Source organism: Magnolia sinica, chromosome 4 (assembly GCF_029962835.1).
Source record: "Magnolia sinica isolate HGM2019 chromosome 4, MsV1, whole genome shotgun sequence".
Classification (NCBI taxonomy): domain Eukaryota; kingdom Viridiplantae; phylum Streptophyta; class Magnoliopsida; order Magnoliales; family Magnoliaceae; genus Magnolia; species Magnolia sinica.
The window spans coordinates 114,995,314-115,014,115 of NC_080576.1; the positions used below are offsets into that span (position 1 = coordinate 114,995,314).

An 18,802-nucleotide genomic window follows, 5' to 3' on the forward strand; every position below is an offset into this window, starting at 1 on the left:
GATTGAAGCTATGATGTGATGAAGAGATAAGAGAAGAGATCAAGGAGCTACACGGTTGAAGGTTGAAGACTTGGTGGAGATTGTTGTCAGAAAAGTCTTCACCGCCTTCGACCGGTCGTAGGGATTGCTCGACCGGTCGTAGGGGTCATCTCGACCGGTCGTGGCCAACTCGACTCAAAGTCCAGCGAGCTCACCTTTTGGTGTCCAGGCCGCTCAACCAGTCGTGGGGATTGCTCGACCGGTCGTAGGGGTCCCTCGACCAGTCGTGGACTCGGCTCAACTAGTCGTGGTTACGCAAATTTGTTTCCGAATTTGATGCGGACTACGGATTCTGTGTTGCCTTTCGCAAGGGTGCGAAGGGGAAGTTGCCTAAACTATAAATAGGTGTCTCTAAGGCTTTTCTAAAGTATGAGAAATTATTCTAAAGCATTATAAATGATTCTAGGGTTATCAAAGGGTTTAGCAAGGGTGAGACTCGAGGTTGTTCGAATCGGGTAAGTCCTCTCTCTTGTAATTTTCTTTTCATAGTGGATTTTCCGTCGCTTTGTGCCATGATTTTTTCCCGCAAGGGTTTTTCATGTTAATTCTATGTTCTCTTGTGTGTGCTTGGTATCATTGGATTACTATCCTAGATCTAGATCTGTATGATTTCGCAGGCCAAAATCCTAACAAAAAACACTAGATGGATGGTCCTGGATGATAGATTACCTTATCAGGTGTCCGATGGAGTTACTGATGGCTCTATCATATTCTAGTTCTACCAGCTCCACTGTACCATCTCCTCACATCCACCTTTGACCGTAGCAGCAATGTCAAACAGGTTAGTAGTGCGTCCAACATCTGGGTGGTGCATTCGGTGGGCTCCATTCCGAAGATGGTCATGTGCAAAAGTCAGGCTGGTCCACTTATCAAGCAGCCCACATGTGATAATTTTACTCAAAACGGGTCATTAATTCTTTTTCACAAAGGGATTGTCTACCTGATGACCGGACCACCAATATTTCTGGGTATGATTTTATACTCGGAGTGGGTTCCAACCACACCAGGTTGGCACTTGTGGTGAGCGTAGGCTACTAGATTGGGCTAGCCCCACCCTCCCTAGGATGAACTCGGTTCAAACCCAATTGTGAACGGGCCTGAGTTTTTAGGCCCAACAAGTCCTCTTTCGATAACATGTTGGCATGTTGTCGGACCATTGATTTGTTTAATGGGCCAGATGGGTCTATGCACAGAAACTATGTATTTGGACGAGCCGGGGATCGTCCCAAGTCGTTGGCTCATGGGCTAGGCCTGGACAAGTAGTGAACTATTCAAGCCCACTTGTGGCCATTATTAGGCGGAAACCGTGAATTGAAATGTTTTTTTCGTAGGTGTTGTGTCCATGACATCTAATCCCTCCGTCATGTCCTACCCCTCATGCTCTCCTTGTTTCTAAAATAGGCCTCTGCAAAAGTTACTTGGGATGGGGATGTCCACCATTAAAGAACTTCCAGATTGTGTGGGCCCACCATGCATTTTATATATCATTCAATACATTCAGAAGATGTGCCCAATCAGGATGAATGGACATCCCAGAAATCAGGACATTGGGAAAGTTAGGTGGGACACACTTTGATTTTAGAGGTTTTAGGCATGATTTTACATGGTGTGGCCCTTCATCAGCTTGATTTCTGGATGCCGAGGAGAAAATGAGGGGGTGCACATGATAGAAGCATTGGTCCACAGGTATGGTATTGTAAGTTAAGCTTAACCTACAAAGATTTAGTGGATCTGGCTAAGGCCTCCATCCTGTGACACCCAGAAGGTAGTAGGTTCGACATTAGATGGATTTTATTATTACAGTAGACATGTTTCTTCAATTCGGACAAATCCAGACCATTGGGCTGTTATGCCCCATAGTAGATGTGACGCGCCTCTGAAAGATATGGACACATTTTTCAGTTGAATGTGGACCATATCTGCATTTCTTTTCCTAACTGTTTATTTGTAGGCCACAAATTGAAAGGTTATGATATAGAGAGGCTTGCGTTACATGGTCAAGATGGATAAAAAAAGGCCCGGTCGATGACATAAGTGATTTGGACCATCGGACCTTAAATCAGGCGTATCTCACAATCCGGAATGAGTTATCAGACATAAAACATATGATTTTGGGGTAGAACGAGCTACTTAAGCCAACCAACCCTGCTACGCGGGATTGTGCAAGCCGGATTTGTGAAATACTGCCAAATCGACGGTCGTTTTTATTATAAATAGAAAGTTTTAGTTTGATTATAACTCTTCATCCGTTGGACTTTAGGAGTTGCAACTTGAAAAGAGCTTAGAAAAATTAGGAGAACAACTTCTTGAAGCAAAATAGGACACTTACTATTTTTGGCCAAAAACCTTGCGCACTAGTAGACATCACGATCGTCTATAAATAGTAAGTCGTGAATTCTACAAGTTTTAGTTGTAGTTTGATTCTGATTTCTTTTCCATTGCTTGGTATCCCTATTTAAATGGTTGTGAACTCATTTTATTTTATTTTTCCATTCATTAATCAATTTTAAATTTATTAGAATTTATTTCCATTTTCTTACTTTCTTTCCTTGTGAATTTCAGAAGTCTCTGTGAAGAGTCCAGAGAGGAGTCCAGAGAAGTTCCGTGGAATTAGAATAGTTATCCTCTTGAGGAAGACGGTGCTCGACCTCACGTCCTTCCCTGCGTCAGGTTATAATTATCCTATCAAGGAGAATTTTGGGGAATGATCCATCTGTATCGGGAATCAACAAACCAATGGTTTCTATCAAACCATTGAGATTGTAAAAAGGCCACCATAAATAAGTCACAATTCCTAAATCATATGGGATGAAAAGCTGAAACATCTGACTCGTGGACACTTAATTGCTAAAATAAGATGATTGAGTAATCTTTGTGTCAATTATAAACATAGAGGCCGATTTTCATATATATATATAGTGGCAGAAAAAACCACAGCTATAGGACATTATCGCTGTAGAGTCTCCCTGTCCTTATCAAATTGATGAGCATTTTAAACTTTATACACGTGTGCTACTTGCCACATGTGAGCAAAAAATTTGCAGGGAGTTGGAGTTTTTCAAGTGTGCCGCATGGTTTTGGTTATCAATGGTCGAAAGGACCAATTGTTACTACTGACAAGCATTTAAAGCCCAAGTGCATGTCTTAGTTGCTTGGGCTGGCAATCAGGTATAAAATGGATAAGATCGGATTGCTTTGAATTTCATATCACATGCAATATGCATTTTAGTCATCCATGTGCACATCATAAGACTATGTTGTGCTTGCTTGACTCGGCTCGGCCTTTGAACATGGAATAGCAGCTTGTTTTCGGCTCGGCCAGCAGTTCGGTCCAGTTCGAGTCGAGTTCGAGCTGAGTTTCGAATGTGTTCTGCTATTTAAACAGACTTGCTCGTCGAAAAAAATGGAGAGAGTAGAAGAGAGGACTCACTTTGGGAGAGGAGATCGTCCGGACAGATGCTGGAAGAAGGAATTTCACCGGGCGGTGGAGAACGACGAGAGTATTAGGTGAACGGACGGACGATTTGGGTGAAAGAGAGGGAGAAATGGGTTAGGTTCGGGTGATTTAGGTGGAAGGGAGGGAGAAATGGGTAAGGGTTGCTGGGTTAGACAAAATGGTAGGGTCCGGTGAATGAGATTTATTTATTTATTTATTTATTTATTTTAATCCTTATATATTAACTTAGAACTTGATCCGAGTCATGTCGAGCTCAATACTAAATCGAGCCGAGTCAATCTAGGTCCAACTCAGACTTGACTCGAAATATTCCAAGCTCTCAAAAAATGGCTTGAGTCGGTTCGAACAGATTTCCGATCCGAGTTGAGTCGAGCAAGTTACCGAGCTAACTGTGCTCATGTACAACTCTAGCCTGATCACTAGAGATGTACTAGCCATCAAGCCACAATGCTACTCGAAGAACAATTTCATACTCTTCTACTGTATTTTATGTAAACCCAATTTCATTTGGGAGAGAGATTACATTGTCCTGAAAACTGACTTTTTTCTTCTTTATTTGCCTTGAGCATAATAGATTGGTGTGTGAGTCCGTGATGCTTGTGAACATTGGATGAATGGTTAATAAGTTCTCATCATAATCCGTGACATTAGGTCCATTTTAATCCCATTTAGATGCCAGCAAGTTGCGGTACTGACATGGCACGGAAGAAGTGAGATCCAAGCCATTCATCGGGTGTACAGATGTGTAGATGTCTGGTGCAAACATTAGGCGGATCCATTGATAAGGTGGGCCACAGTTTATAAAACAAATTTAAACACTCAAAAAGAAATTGACCACCTGTCTCTAAGCACACCATTGCTACTAAAATTATGCTCCACGCGATCAGTGGACTGATCTGATTTTTGCATCAGTACAATATTCTGTGACACCCACCTTATGGATGGTTTGGATCTCCTGCTAGTATGTCGTGTTCGAGCACGTGGACCATTTGGACTGCCTCGAACACTCACACATGTGGGATTGGAGAAATTGGCCAGATATCGTTCAGATGGACAACGGTTGCTGATGGATCAAAACGTTATGGGGACCACGGGCTTAAGACTCGGTGACTCCGATCCTTTGGGGCCCGAGTTGTGAATCGCACCAGTAGAAGGGGAACCGCCTGACTTGCCTTAGTCAGGGTTGGACTCCTAGTGTTGAAACGGATCAGGTCCGGCCAAGTCCCAGTCGGTTCAGCAAAAATTTGAATAGCATGATCAGACAATTAGCGTCGAGTGTAGATTTGCGCGAATATGACCTACACCCCACATGCGACATACAACAACACTCGCTTGCGGCCACATGGTGTCCCAAAAAAATCATATATTTCAACCAATCAAGACATACCACGTGTGGATGATGATGTTAGAGATGGGACACAGCCAACTCATCTCAAGCTAGGCTCCAAGACCCGTAACTTTTACCGACCACAGCCAACTCATCTCAAGCTAGGCTCCAAGACCCATATCTTTTCCCGACCAACCACAACCACCCACGAACTGTCCATCCACCTTTATTCACATGGGATGACTGTTCCACATCACATAAATCTCATGTGCACAACTAATATTCCCAGATAGGACAGCGGTCATCTCACATGACAGCACCATTCATGCCATTTCTATCCGTTACAAATTATTTCGGTCGGTGGATTCGGTGCATTTGATGTGTAAAATTCACAGCACTCACGCAAAGGGACAGAAATGAAAGGACGGCCCACCAACATTTACAGCAAACTCTACTAGATAAGAGTAACTTGGGAGAGTACATACATTTATAATTTAAAAAAAGAAAAAAAAAAAAAAAAAGGAAAACTCCAAATATCATAATATAGAATCCATGACCACTGATGATATATTAGATGGCGTTTGGATTAGGACCTGGATTTGAATGGAATGGCCCGGATCACGATCACATGGTAGACGGCTGCGAGCGCGGCTCCGATGAAGGGGCCCACCCAGAAGATCCACTGCAATCAAAACAGCAACAAGTTATGGTCAACGGAGATTGTTTGGAAACTCATGCGAACCGGATGATCAAGGCCCAGGAAAATTTAAATAGGCCCGTCCCAAATCAGTTCAAAAGGTATAAGCCCAAATCCAATCCAGGAGCAAACGTGGATCACCAATCGTATGCTGATAGGGGCACCTAAGAACAGGGTGGCCGAAATCCATATTGATCAAAATATCCCTCTAGATGCACTTCTTTACTTAGGTGGGCCAACCAATACAGTTCAAATTTGAATTTTCATTTTTTCTTTTTTTAATTTTTAAACTATCAGTTCACTTGCACTATAGAAGGGAAGGGGTTCCAAGTATGGAAAAGTGCGTCTTGCTAGGCCCATTGTCTATGTGACTGGTCCACACATTTCCAGTGGGCCCCACAATCAGAGCATGCTGTTCTTTTCCCACTTGGGGCAGCAAACGTGATCAATCTTTTATGAAAAGAAGCCCCATCATTGGCCATGTAGTGGCATCTTGCAGGCATGGCCCACTGTATGATGATGATGGTGATTATGCTTCTTTTTTTTTTTTAATCAGTGCTCTCAATAGTAATGTAGGGGTAACTTCCATCCGGTTTTTTGGTAAAGTGGGTCACAGTGTAAAAAGAAAAAGTGATAAAGTTCCCATTTTCAATTGGGAAATCTTAAATCTCGAGGTTTTGGCTGTGTTTGGATGATCAGTCAAATTGAAATGCAATTTGTTCAATTCAAATGGACAAGAAATACGGCAAATACAACAATTTGGTTATTGCCACTCCATTCACACAATTGCAATTCAATTCGATAGAGAATCCAAACATGCATAAAACAGTAACAGTTTTGGAAAAGCTTATTAGTTGTGAATCTATAAAAGCTTACATGGTCATCCCATGCATGATCTTTGTTGTAGATGATGGCCGCTCCAAGACTTCTAGCTGGGTTTATTCCAGTTCCAGTGATTGGGATGGTTGCCAGATGGACAAGAAACACGGCGAATCCAATAGGCAGAGGAGCCAAGATCTGTTCATTCAACAGCAACAAACACATTCCTCAGATAAAAACAAACAATCAAAATGCTCAAAATCCATTCATCCTAGAATGAGCTCCTTCCTGAAAAGATTGAATTGGGGTTCAGCAAATGAGAGTCCCAAATCTATCAAGATGGCCCATAGCGACAGCTCACTGGACAAGTCCTCCACACAATCGATCCAACCGGCATGGTCAGGGTCGACTGGTGGTGCTTGAACCATGGTTCACTAGCTAATGGCATTCAATTCATGATTAAATTTTTTTTTTTTTTTAAAAATGCTTAAATATGAATTAATCATCAGCCTCAGAGCTGGCTTACAGGAACATGGGAGTCTCTGGCGCTTCTTTTGGCATCAGTGGCGGAGAAGACGGTGTAAACAAGGACGAAGGTTCCGACGATCTCAGCACCAAGGCCATCTCCCTTGGTGTAGCCATGGTTGACGGTGTTGGCCCCACCTCCCAGCGTCTGATAACGGGTCTTCTCGAAGCCTTTCACAACACCAGCACCGCAGATGGCTCCCAAGCATTGCATCACCATGTAGAACACTGCCCTTGTGAGAGACAGCTTTCGGGCTAGCAGCAGACCGAACGTCACCGCCGGGTTTATGTGACCACCTGCACCATTGCCATGTATAATTTCGCTACTTAAGACATTAATTAATTCCAATCTGGTCCATTCATCAGGTGGGCTTCTTTGTGAGTGGGTTGTGAAGTGAGATTCACGCCAGTCCAGTTCGGTCGTGAAGTGGGCTGTTATATATCAGGTGGGTCGTGAAATTCAGGCCATCCATTCAGAAGGTGGGCCGTATAAAGGCTGTAACATAGGACAAAATTCAGTGTATAGTATCGCCAGATGCACCATCAAGGTTGCAAGTGGCCCAAAAGTAAAAGGTGGGCCTATTGACAGGTCCAATCCATAGGCCCACTGGGTAGGCCCACCTACTAACCCTAGTACAGTTTCATCTTGGACGCATATCTCAAAAGGCAGGGTACTATTTCTTGGATATTGGAAGCCTAATGAATGGTGGCCACAGAAGAAAAGATAATGTTTACTGTTAGGCAAATCTCGTAGTCCGCGGACTACTAAAGTTTGTTCGTAGCCTCTAGTTGAGCCATGCGCATGGATGATGATAATGGAATCGTTCAAGAGATCGACCTCACCTGGAAGAGGGTTTTTTTTTTTTTAAAGAAAAAAAAATTTATTTACACGCACTCTCGCCACACACCCTGAAATAGCACCACCCATGGATACTCGAACCCGTGACCAGGTGTTAAAACTCCTGATAGTCTACCACTCGACGAAAGTAAGGATCCCACCTGGAAGAGGTTGTGTTTGGAGTATGATTTCCTACAAACGATCGAACGATTCGATCCAGGGACCGATTGATTCAGAGAATAATCAACGGTGTGCATTCAGGCAGATTTATAGAACGGCAATTATCATTTTACATAAAAGAAAACCTCCAATTGACCTATCCTCGGTAGCACCTACCTACTGAGATGAGTCTTAGGGGTCGTTTGGCACCGCGGATTGGCAGGGATTTGAGGGGGTTTCAAATCCAGGAGGTTTTCACTCCCCCTCAAAAGGTTTGCAATCCACTGTCAGAACTTCCGTTACACCTAAAATTATTTCAATAATTGAAGGTGTAACATGTGTGTCGGTATACACTATCATTCTATTGGACACATGGCCCACTAATGATGATCAGCACCGTCCAAACATTGTCCATGTAAATCAGCATGGTCCAAACATTGTCCAGTACCGTCCAAACATTGTCCATGTAAATCAATGATTAAAGATAGTTGGCTAATCACTCGGACATGATCGTGTGCTTGTGGTCTATCCGAGACTTAGAAATTTCATCATTCTTGGGCAAAGCATATATTTCATCAGGCTTATCACAACCATTATGTCAAAAATTACATATCCCACTAATTAGATGTATTAAAGTTGATTTAATAATTAAATTCAAACCCCATTAAATATACCATGAATAAGTACTTTTCGATTAAAGTTAATTCACACTCCAGGGTTCCAAACACACCGGAAAGATTGCAGATCCAGGGGGTTTCTAATCCTGGGGGTTCCAAATCCACGCTACCAAACAGGCCCTTAAACGGATAAACAAGACTCAACCGGCGATCGACCATTTCACTTCAGTAGTCCGCGGACTAACTGCAGCCCGTGGAAGTCCGAGGGAACACCCAAACTTGTAGTCCGTAGTTGCTCGCCTGGTTGCACACTCATGATCGGAGCCGCTTATCCAGCAGGACACAGCATGGACATGCAGTCAAGAGATGGAACGATATAGTGAGTCCCATCCCAGAGAGGTCCGCACAAAGAATCGTCCAAACTACAATTTTGAACCGAAGGTGGGCTCACGCAAGTGGTGTCCCGCGGATTAAATTTTTGGACGCTCAAATGGACTATCAAGCTAGAGAGAGAGAGAGAGAGAGAGAGAGAGAGGGTTTTTCCTGACCAGAGATTCCAGCCGTACAGTAGACGAGGGCGAAGATCATGCCTCCAAAAGCCCAAGCAATGCCTTGAATGCCGACGCTGGCGCACATGCTATCGGATCTCTTGACGCCCATGACCGTCAAAATGGTGATGTAGAGGAATAAGAAAGTGGCGACGAACTCAGCGATTCCAGCTCGGTAGAAGGACCAGGAACTCAGCTCGCCTGGCTCGAACAAGGGCGCTGGAGGTGGCTCCTTGTAGTCCTTGTCATCGCTCTGCGCTGATGTCCCTATCGGTTGCCTCTCCGAGAATTTGTTAGCTCCAAGCTTCACATCTTCCTCCTTTCCTTCCATCTCTCTGATCTCTCTCTCTCTCTCTCTCTCTCTCTCTCCCCTTTCTGGTTTTGCAGTGATAAAGAAGAGGGAAGTGGGGTTTATAAGGGTCGATGAGGTGGGGCCCACCGATATATTAAAAATTATTTATGGTTGGTGTGTGGGGATAGGCGACCGACCATTCACGGAGTCTCTCGTGTCCGTTTTCCTCTTTGGTGGGACTTGTTTCTGTGGACGGCCGCCCATCACGTTTTCGGGCGCGGATTGGTACCTAGCTAGGGACGGAAATTAATGTCAGGGGCTCTGTGCGGCCCACCGTCATCTATATGTTTTATCCATGCCGTATATCTACTTTCACGCGTCATTTTATTACTTGAGCAAGAAAAGGATGCATATTGAATGCTAACGTGGACCAACCACATGAAGCAGTGGGGATTGAACTCTTACCGTTGAAAACTTTCTAAGGCCCCACTGTGATATTTATTTGCCATCCAACCTGTTCATAAGGTCTCGTAGACCTCTGTTTATAAAAGGAAAAAAAAATAATATCAGCTTGATGCAAAACTTCTGTAGCCCTAGAGAAGTTTTCAACGGTGGGTTTTAAATTCCCGCTAGTGATGTGGTCCACTTGAGCCTTCGATTTGCCTACCTTTTGGATACACGACTTAAAATAATCTTTCAAAATAAATGAACGGCGTGGATAAAATACATAAATCAAGGGTGGCCCCGCAGAGCCATTACAAGTAAAATATATAAAATATATCTACCCAGGTCCTGGCGAGCGGTAGTACCCAAAATTGTCGCCCTACTTTTTCAGAACAAGTGGTAGAAGCGTTCGTCACTGAGTTAGGCCACGTCATTAGTGAACCCGTGTCTTACATGCCCAGTTCATCTGGACTGTCCAAATTGTGGGCCCTACTGGGATGAAGGATAGCTCGAAAAGTATGCTAATCTGATTATCCTGACCTTCCAATTGATGGCTAACGAATGGATGAGTCTGAAGAACAGCAAATGGACGATCCTGATCATGTGTCTTTGGCGGCTGCAAAAAGGACCCTTAAAAATTGAGAGAGAGAGATGATAGAATGAGAGATCACATGATGATAATGGCTTATCAGAGCTGTTCATGCTGTCCTTTAGATACTATAATAACGTTCCAGAACTCGGTGAAGGAATATGTCTATCCGTGCTCGTGCACGCGGCCATTAGGCATAAATGGACCTCATCCAGACCATCCAAATCATAAGGCGCCTGTGCATCTATCCCTATTAAACCTAAAGCAACAGTGAAGAAGTGATCATAACCGATCTGACTATTGGCTATCAATTGGACGGTTGAAATGAAAACAGGTCAATGGTCCAAATCAAACAAACTTTTCTTGGTTCGATTAATTTGATTTCTGGTCTGTGCCATCTACATTGGGGCCCACAATTGAATGGCTTGAATTCCGGTACATGCTCATAGATGGCCCTACTGCTCCAGCGTGGGCATACACTCATGCATCCAACGGGCCAGAAATTTCGCCCATTTTGAGTGGCCCACACTCTTGTAATCAATTACAGAACCAAGCCAATTAACAGTCAGCTCTAGATTCCAGCTCCAAACCCAATCATTCTCCATCAACGTACAAGTCAGGTCCAGGCTAGGTTCAAATCCAAATAAGTGTATGCCTTTGGTCCAAATGACACTTATAATTGACTTGAAAGAAATCGATCCTATTAATCGGTGGTATACGTATTGCATTTTAATACAAAATTCTTGAGTTTGAGTATGTATGTGTTTGTTTAAGGAAAAATATAGGACGCACTTATATGAGTTTGCCTTTGATCCCTTTATCAAAGTGGGTGTTGGAAGCTTCCGAAGCTAATCCTGAATTTGAATCACACAAGCGAAAGACATAAATAAAGCAATATAGAAAATACATAATTTTATGTGGAAAAATTCTTGTGGGAAAAACATGGCACAAAGCGGCGAGTGATCCATTATAAAAATGAAAGTGCAAGAGATAGATCAAGTTACAAATGCAAGAACCCTTCTTAAAATCCTATTTTCTATCTAAAACAAGTCGTTCGGTAACATAATCATGCATTACACTCATATATATAGTGTTATACTTAAAATAGAAAACAAATCGAGCAATTACTCAAAATCATGCTCATCGTCGATCTAAACATTGATTGTGCAACCTTGATCGATCGAGCCCCCATCTTCATGTTTAAAAGTGTTCAAAAAGTTAACATGAATTTTTTGAATTATATTGATCGCTCGAACCTCTAAGGTTGATCGATCGAACTTGTCCAAAACTATCTAAAGACCAATCTGTTTAATCCAATGTTTCGATTGATCAAGCATCTCGTTCGATCAATTGAACACCTATGTTTTTGTACAGATTGAAGACATCTAGAAAAAAAATTACATCATGGCTTCAATAATTATGAACCATAACTCTAAGCTTCATATCTAATCGTCCCCATCATAGATTCACCGTCTCACCTCTTGTGCATATTCTGTCTTTATCAAACATTTGCTAAGCCAAGAGAAGTAAAATAGAATCTAAACTTCTCTACAGGAGCCACCTTTATAATTAAGCATATTCGCCGGATTCAACTCGTACGGATATTCTCATGAGTTACACTACATTTCTCAAGCACTTGTCGGATAAAATGATGATGAATATCAATATGCTTAGTACATGACTGATATATTGAATTTTTTGCCAAATTGTTTGCGCTTTCGTTGTCACAATTAACCGATACGGTCTCCTACTGAAGACTAAGCTTATTCATCATTCCTCTCAACCAAACATCTTACTTGAATACCTCCGTTACTGCCATAACTTAGCATCGGTTGTGAAAAGAACAACTATAGGTTAAAGATTCAATATTCAAATAATCGCTCCTCCCGCTAGTACAAATGAGCACTCGGAAGTCGATCTTCTATTGTCTACGTTTCCTGCGTAATCAGAATATACATAGCTTATAACTTTTTCCTCTGATTTTTCAAATGTTAAAATATAGTCCGTTGTATCTGGTATGTAACGAAGTAGTCATTTCACTGCCCTTCAATGTTGTTTGCTGAGGTTTGACATATATATACTCACAACACTAACTGTATGTGAAATATCTTATCTCATAGAGATAGTGACATATATTAAATTGCGAATCATGCTCGAATATGGCACATGAGACATAAATTATTTTTCTTCATTTGTAATGGGACATTGCTCTGAAGAAAGCCGAAAGTAAGTAGCATGGGGTGTGCTAACTAATTTAGCTTTGTCTATCTCAAACTTTACCAACACCTTCTTAAGGTATTCTACCTAGGACCATTGTTATTTTACCTAAGACAACTGTAACATATTTCTCTCCATATCTCTGTCTATATCAATACCGTGAATCATCTTTGCAGCCTTAGAAGTTTCATTTTAAATGTCACTAATATCTGAGTCTTTAATATATTGATCTCAAACATGTTATGTCTGACAAAAATCATGCCATCAACATATAACACCAGTACAATAAATTCTCCATCACTTAATATCTTAAAATAGACACAATGATCATACTTATTCCTAGTAAACCTCTAACTCACCATAAAAGAATCAAATCTTTTATACCGCTGTTTTAATGATTGTTTCAGCCCATACAATAACCTCCTCATCTTGTAAAACTTATTTTTTAACCATGTATCTTGAATATTTTTAGTTGCTTCATGTATATCTGTTCTTCCAATTCTACTTGTAGGAAAGCAGTTTTTATATGCATTTATTTCGATTTTAAATTATATTGAAAACCAACACAAATATAAATTTGACACATACATGCTTGACCATAGGTGCACAAATCTCGCTGAAGTTGATACATTCTTTTTATGCATAACCCATCGGAACCGGTCATGTCATGTATCTATCATGTTTCTTTTGATAAATTTACTTGGACTCAATCGCTTTACGCCCAACGAGAAGCTTTACTAACTCTCATATCTCATCCTTGTACAAAGAGTCCATCTCATCATGCATCGCCAGCCCCCACTTCTTAGCATTTGTGTCATCCAATGCTTCATAGAAGATAGATGGATATCCTTCATCCATAATAAGAGCGAATAAAATATTCAAGTCATCTTTATATCTTGTCGGTAATCTGCGTTCTCTCAGTGAATTTTTTCTCATAGGTAACTGCTTCACTTGCTCTTATACCTATTCTTGCAACTTGGCTTCTACCTATGTCTCACTTTTTTCGATTTCAATATAAATTATTGTTGACTTTTCTGTTTTCCTATCTCTATCTTTGTGAAACAAGGAATCCTCATCCAACCTGACATCACGTCTCATCGTGATCTTCCGTGTGACTTAGTCATACAACTTATATCCCTTCACAACATCATCATAATCAACAAATGTATACTTTTCCGTCCTTTGGTCTTGCTTATTTTTCTCAACTGATGGTACATGAGAGTAAGTATTACAATTAAATACTCGCAGCCCTAAGTAGTCTACCTCATGACTATTATACACTTCTTCTTAAAATTTACAATCAATAGGTGTAAATGGGGGCATGCTTCAAGCCCTTTATAAGAGAATCTGAATTTAAATCACACAAGTGAAAGATAAACATAACAAGGCAACATAAAGAACACAAGATTTTACGTGGAAAAATCATTATAAAAAAAAAAACCACAATACAAAGTGATGAGCAATTCACTATGAAAATGAAAGTACAAGAGATAAATTAACTTACAGATGCGAGAACCCTTCTCAAAAACCCTAGCTTCTCTTTAGAACAAACCATTTGATACCCTAATTCCGCATTACACCCATATATATAATTATTTGAAATAGGAAACAAAACACACAATCATGCAAGCCATTGATATAAGCATCGATTAATCCAGATTGATCAAGCAAACCCTCGATCCATCAAGCTCCCATGTTAAAAATGTCCAGAGATTTAATATAAAATTTTTGAATTATATCAATCACTTGAACTGCCAAGGCTGATCAATCAAACCTGTACACAGCTATCCAAAAACTAATCTATTTAATATGGGGTTTTCTGGATTTTCTCGATTGATTTAGCAGCCTGTTCGATCAATCAAACACCAAACACCCCAATTTCCGCACAAATTGAAGACATCCATAACAGTGGAACTTATCATGTGATACTTGGACCAAAGATTAATTGGTCATTACATTCATAAGGTCAGCACAGTCAAGGAAACGAATGATCAGAATTCCTGCAATCGTCGTGCCATCAGGGCAACCTAATTTCAATCCTGTCAATTGAAAAACCACAAAACACGTCATCAAGGAAGAAAAAGGAACTAGGTCGGTGGAAAACAGCTTCTCCTTCCCTTTCATTCTTCGCCGTCTTTGTTTACATTCAACGGATGATTAATGCCACACAAATAACATCAGACTCTTGAGCATTTGTTCAAGGCCATGGATTTTATATTTCTGTGGTTTGCTTTGTCCATGCTTGCGTAGCTCTGCGCATCTACACCGCAAAACACGTGCCAATATGGCACACAAGTGAAATATCCGAGCAGTTCATCAGGTAGAGCATAGTTTGCAGATTCATGCACGAGATTCAAGTCAAATCGGTTCACTCATATGGTGAGGCAACTGTACAAAACAAATGGAGGGTGAGAAAAAAAAAGCGTGTTTTAGTTGTCAGTATATCTTTCATACACAGTGCCCCACCAAATGTGTGAACCAACTTGATCCTTTTTTCATATGCATCTATATACCATGCCCTACATGATCGGTTGGAGGGCAATAAAAACCTGATTTAGCTGCGCATTCAATCAATCTGAACCCTTAATTCAGTCTAACACAATTTTCAATGGCCAGTGATGAAAAATCAACTATACATCCAATCAATGGCTTGAAATGGATGGCCTAGATTGTTCACAACAAGCATACGTAATCACTATGAGCCATCCACCTTAGATCCCCTGTGTTTGGATAGAATCTGCTAGATCCCCTGTGATTCGTGAGGACTTTTTTTTTTTTTTTTTTAAAGTGCTTGGAGCTGTATCATACCCCTTTTTTACTTATAACATTACACCCTAGGGAGGCATGCAAGTAGTTGGCACTGCACAAAAACCCTGCAGGCTCAATACAAGCAAATCAAAACTATAAAATGGAAAAAAGCTAAACAACGACCCAAAAGCAAAAGATAAAAACAGAAGATATGAGATAAAAATCCATGTGATTTAGCTAATGTTCCTATTTCTGCTAGGCAATAATAAAAGGCTTTTTTTCTTCATTAATACAATAGTAAATAAGAGTAGAAGACTTATTTCTCACCTTTCAAAATGATACCGGCCCCGCGCTCTACATGGGTTCCCCCACACAGACAACCAAGGACACTTGCTTAAAGCCTACTGGAATCAAGCTTCAGGCATACACATGTGAAAAGGCGAGGAGTTCCTCAATTGAAAAATGCATATTCATCAATATTTTCTTAATTGATCATGAAGACTAAAATTTTTAATTATGAAAATTTATAAAATAACAGTTATCCAAACATTACTAATCAACACGTAACAAGTAGAGTTTCACATCAAATAAATCTTTCGACAATAAACTTAGGCAATATATCCGCTATATTATATTAGATGTGAATTTTCTCATATTTGATTTTATCCAATTTATATATTGAGATGTTTGTCTTGGAATTAAAGCAATGACAGCATGGTTTAACTATCCCAGCATCTGACCATCGTTAAAGTAATTTTTTACCATGCCACAAAAGTCTTTCACCTCGATGGAGAGGTCCGGACACCACAAACACCGAGTGAAAGGACAAAACATATGTAAAATATATAATACATGGTCTCGAAAACACATGAAGATACTGAGAACTGATCACATAATGCAAGGCACCACGAGTTGTGGTACCGTATCATCTTTCCCTGCCAGCATGGGAGTTGTTCTGGACATCCTTACCATGAAAATGGTGGGTGTCACCGTAAACATCACCTCAAAGAAAATTAGGCCGTTCTTGTGGGCCACGCCATTAGGATAAATGGACAATTGACATTCTAAATCATTATACAAGTGTGACCAACCTAGTGAGTTGCTCAGCATGAGTTTCATGACTGGTGATCTTGGATACAGGGACAACCGTTTTACTGATGGCCTACACAAGTTGCATGTCACGGCAAAAAAAGGTTCGGTACCACAGATTAGGGTACCCTCGTTTGTATGTGATCAGCTCTCAGGATAAGATGGCTAATGATAATAAGCAAGTTGAAATGAATAAACAATTAAATAATCTTGTATTGCTAATCAATTATAATACCATATATTATTTATTTATTTTATAAAATGACAACGAAAATGATTTGTACGAATATGATGGGTGTGATTGTAGCTAACTAATTGCAGGAATAGATGGTTCAGTTCTACCAAGTGGGGCCCATGGTTTAGTAATCCAGGCCATTGGTCTGTTGCTTATTACAATGGATGTATCTTGTTCAGAAATTTTCCGATTTTGAAGATGCTAGCCATCAATCTCAGGCCATTTTATTCAGATGAATGTGGACTGTCTGCTGTATTTTTCTTAACTGTCTAGTTCTCGGCCACAAATTTAAGGGTTATGATTTTTGTAGACGATATTTCAAGGCATTAGAAAACAGCCCAATGATCCCGATTACTGAACCGTGGCTCCAGTCACTAGAACTGAAAACCCAAGTACGGTTGGGTAGCCAACGGTGGAAGATCCTCTCAGTCCTGATGAATCCCTTCAACGTCTAATCGGTGGTTGCAGTGTCAGTGAAAGAACCCGCTGGCCTGCTAGCACATATGAATATGAAGAGCTCTATATGATAGTTTCACGCCAGTTTGAAAATGGTGGTGACTCATTTACCATACACTTGGAATCATGTACCACTATCTATACCATCCAAATAGTAGGGCACATTATGGACCGGGAATATCCGGAAATTCATGCTGAACCGATCAATGCTAACAATCCAATTGATGAATATTAAATAGATGGTTGAAAGTAAAGTTGTGAGTGGTCCAAACTCCAAAGAAAAAGAATCAAATGATTACTGTCATTTTCTCAGTGTAATTTTTGGGTTATGCTCAATGAACAATTGGGTCAGCCATTTGGACGGGGCGGATTTCTATCATCTAAACCGTGTATCGTGGAAGAGTCACCAGCATTTTAGAGTGGTGTGGAGATGCTGTAATGTAATACATGGATGCATGTAAGGACCATGAATGCATCTAATAGATAATGTATGAAGATGATGAGATAGAACTGGTCCCATGTTCTCAGAGCACTATAAAGCTATAATCCTCCCAGTTTCTTTGGGAGACTTAGACAATCTAATCCATTGATCTAGACTGTCCAATAAGACCAGATCACGTTTGATGGGTTAGCATACGAACATCATGCCAATCCAATGAATTTTATCCGTTTGATCAATGGCCTTTAACATGTGCAGTCAAGACCATGTAAAAAAAAAAAGGTCCAATCAACAATTTAACCCGTCAACTTTTCAGACCCATCATTGATTGTACATGATTCCAAAAAGCACTTAGGTTAGGTAATCTTAGCCATCCCTTCCATGTATTAGGAAAATCGTGGCTAAAAACAAAAGCCAAGTCAAGGATACATATGATCATTCAAGCAGTGGGCTAGCTCAAGAACTGTGTGCTCGACTTAATGGACAGTTCGGATCGAATGATTGGACTATCCAAGTAAACCTATTCAACTAGGAGCACTGGAGCATTTCTCCCAGATGATAACAGGACATGAAGTGGTTAATAACCCGCATCCACAGAATGATACTCCTGACACCACATGATACATAGAAAAGCATGCATGTATGGTGGGTCTGATGATATATTTTATTAACGATACTTCAAATACAATTAAATATTCCATGAAAACTATATAATCCTAAACAATATCATGTATTTTAATCATCTATACATGATTGTCATGATATTGTTAATAGCATGTGACAAAATAACCAACCCAAGTTTATAGATAATATTATATACGCGGTCTGCTATCAACAAGCTAGCACTCGTGCCAATATGAAACACGTGTGGGAGATCTGAGCTTCCCATCACGTGGGTTTCTCTCTTTGGATTTTTTTTTTTTACTTAAATTATTATTCCTTTTTAGACCCTGTAAGTATTTTAAGGCAATTCACTCTTAAATCTTATGGCCTAAAATTCATGCCATTTTCACACGTCAAGTGGGCCACGGCATACAAAGCAAATCGCCAGCTGGATTTTTTTCCTTTTAACAGCATGTACGCTGCGGCCCACCTGACAGGTGGAACAGCCTGGTTTTTGAATTATACGATATAAGCATGTCAACAGCTATGATCTCTCACATGCGTTCCATATAAACAGGTGTGCTTGCATGTGGCTCAACATACGTGTGGGATTGGTAAACCTCCCTCGTACGTAAATATCCTTTATTCTGGTCCAGAAAAAACA

At 40.6% G+C, this 18,802-nt stretch overlaps 1 protein-coding gene and 1 long non-coding RNA gene across 2 annotated transcripts; both read right to left on the minus strand.

The window, feature by feature from the left end:
- Positions 1-5,113: 5,113 nt before the first annotated feature.
- Positions 5,114-9,408, minus strand: LOC131243974 (probable aquaporin PIP1-4). Its single transcript, XM_058243637.1, has 4 exons — positions 9,027-9,408; positions 6,866-7,161; positions 6,397-6,537; positions 5,114-5,505 (listed from the first exon to the last, which is right to left on the minus strand). The coding sequence occupies exons 1-4, from the start codon at positions 9,355-9,357 to the stop codon at positions 5,410-5,412; spliced, it is 864 nt and encodes a 287-aa protein (XP_058099620.1). The 5' UTR covers positions 9,358-9,408; the 3' UTR covers positions 5,114-5,409.
- LOC131243975 (uncharacterized) lies at positions 7,742-9,009 on the minus strand. Its single transcript, XR_009170233.1, has 2 exons — positions 8,905-9,009; positions 7,742-8,018 (listed from the first exon to the last, which is right to left on the minus strand). It is a non-coding gene; the product is annotated as an uncharacterized LOC131243975 (long non-coding RNA).
- Positions 9,409-18,802: the final 9,394 nt, after the last annotated feature.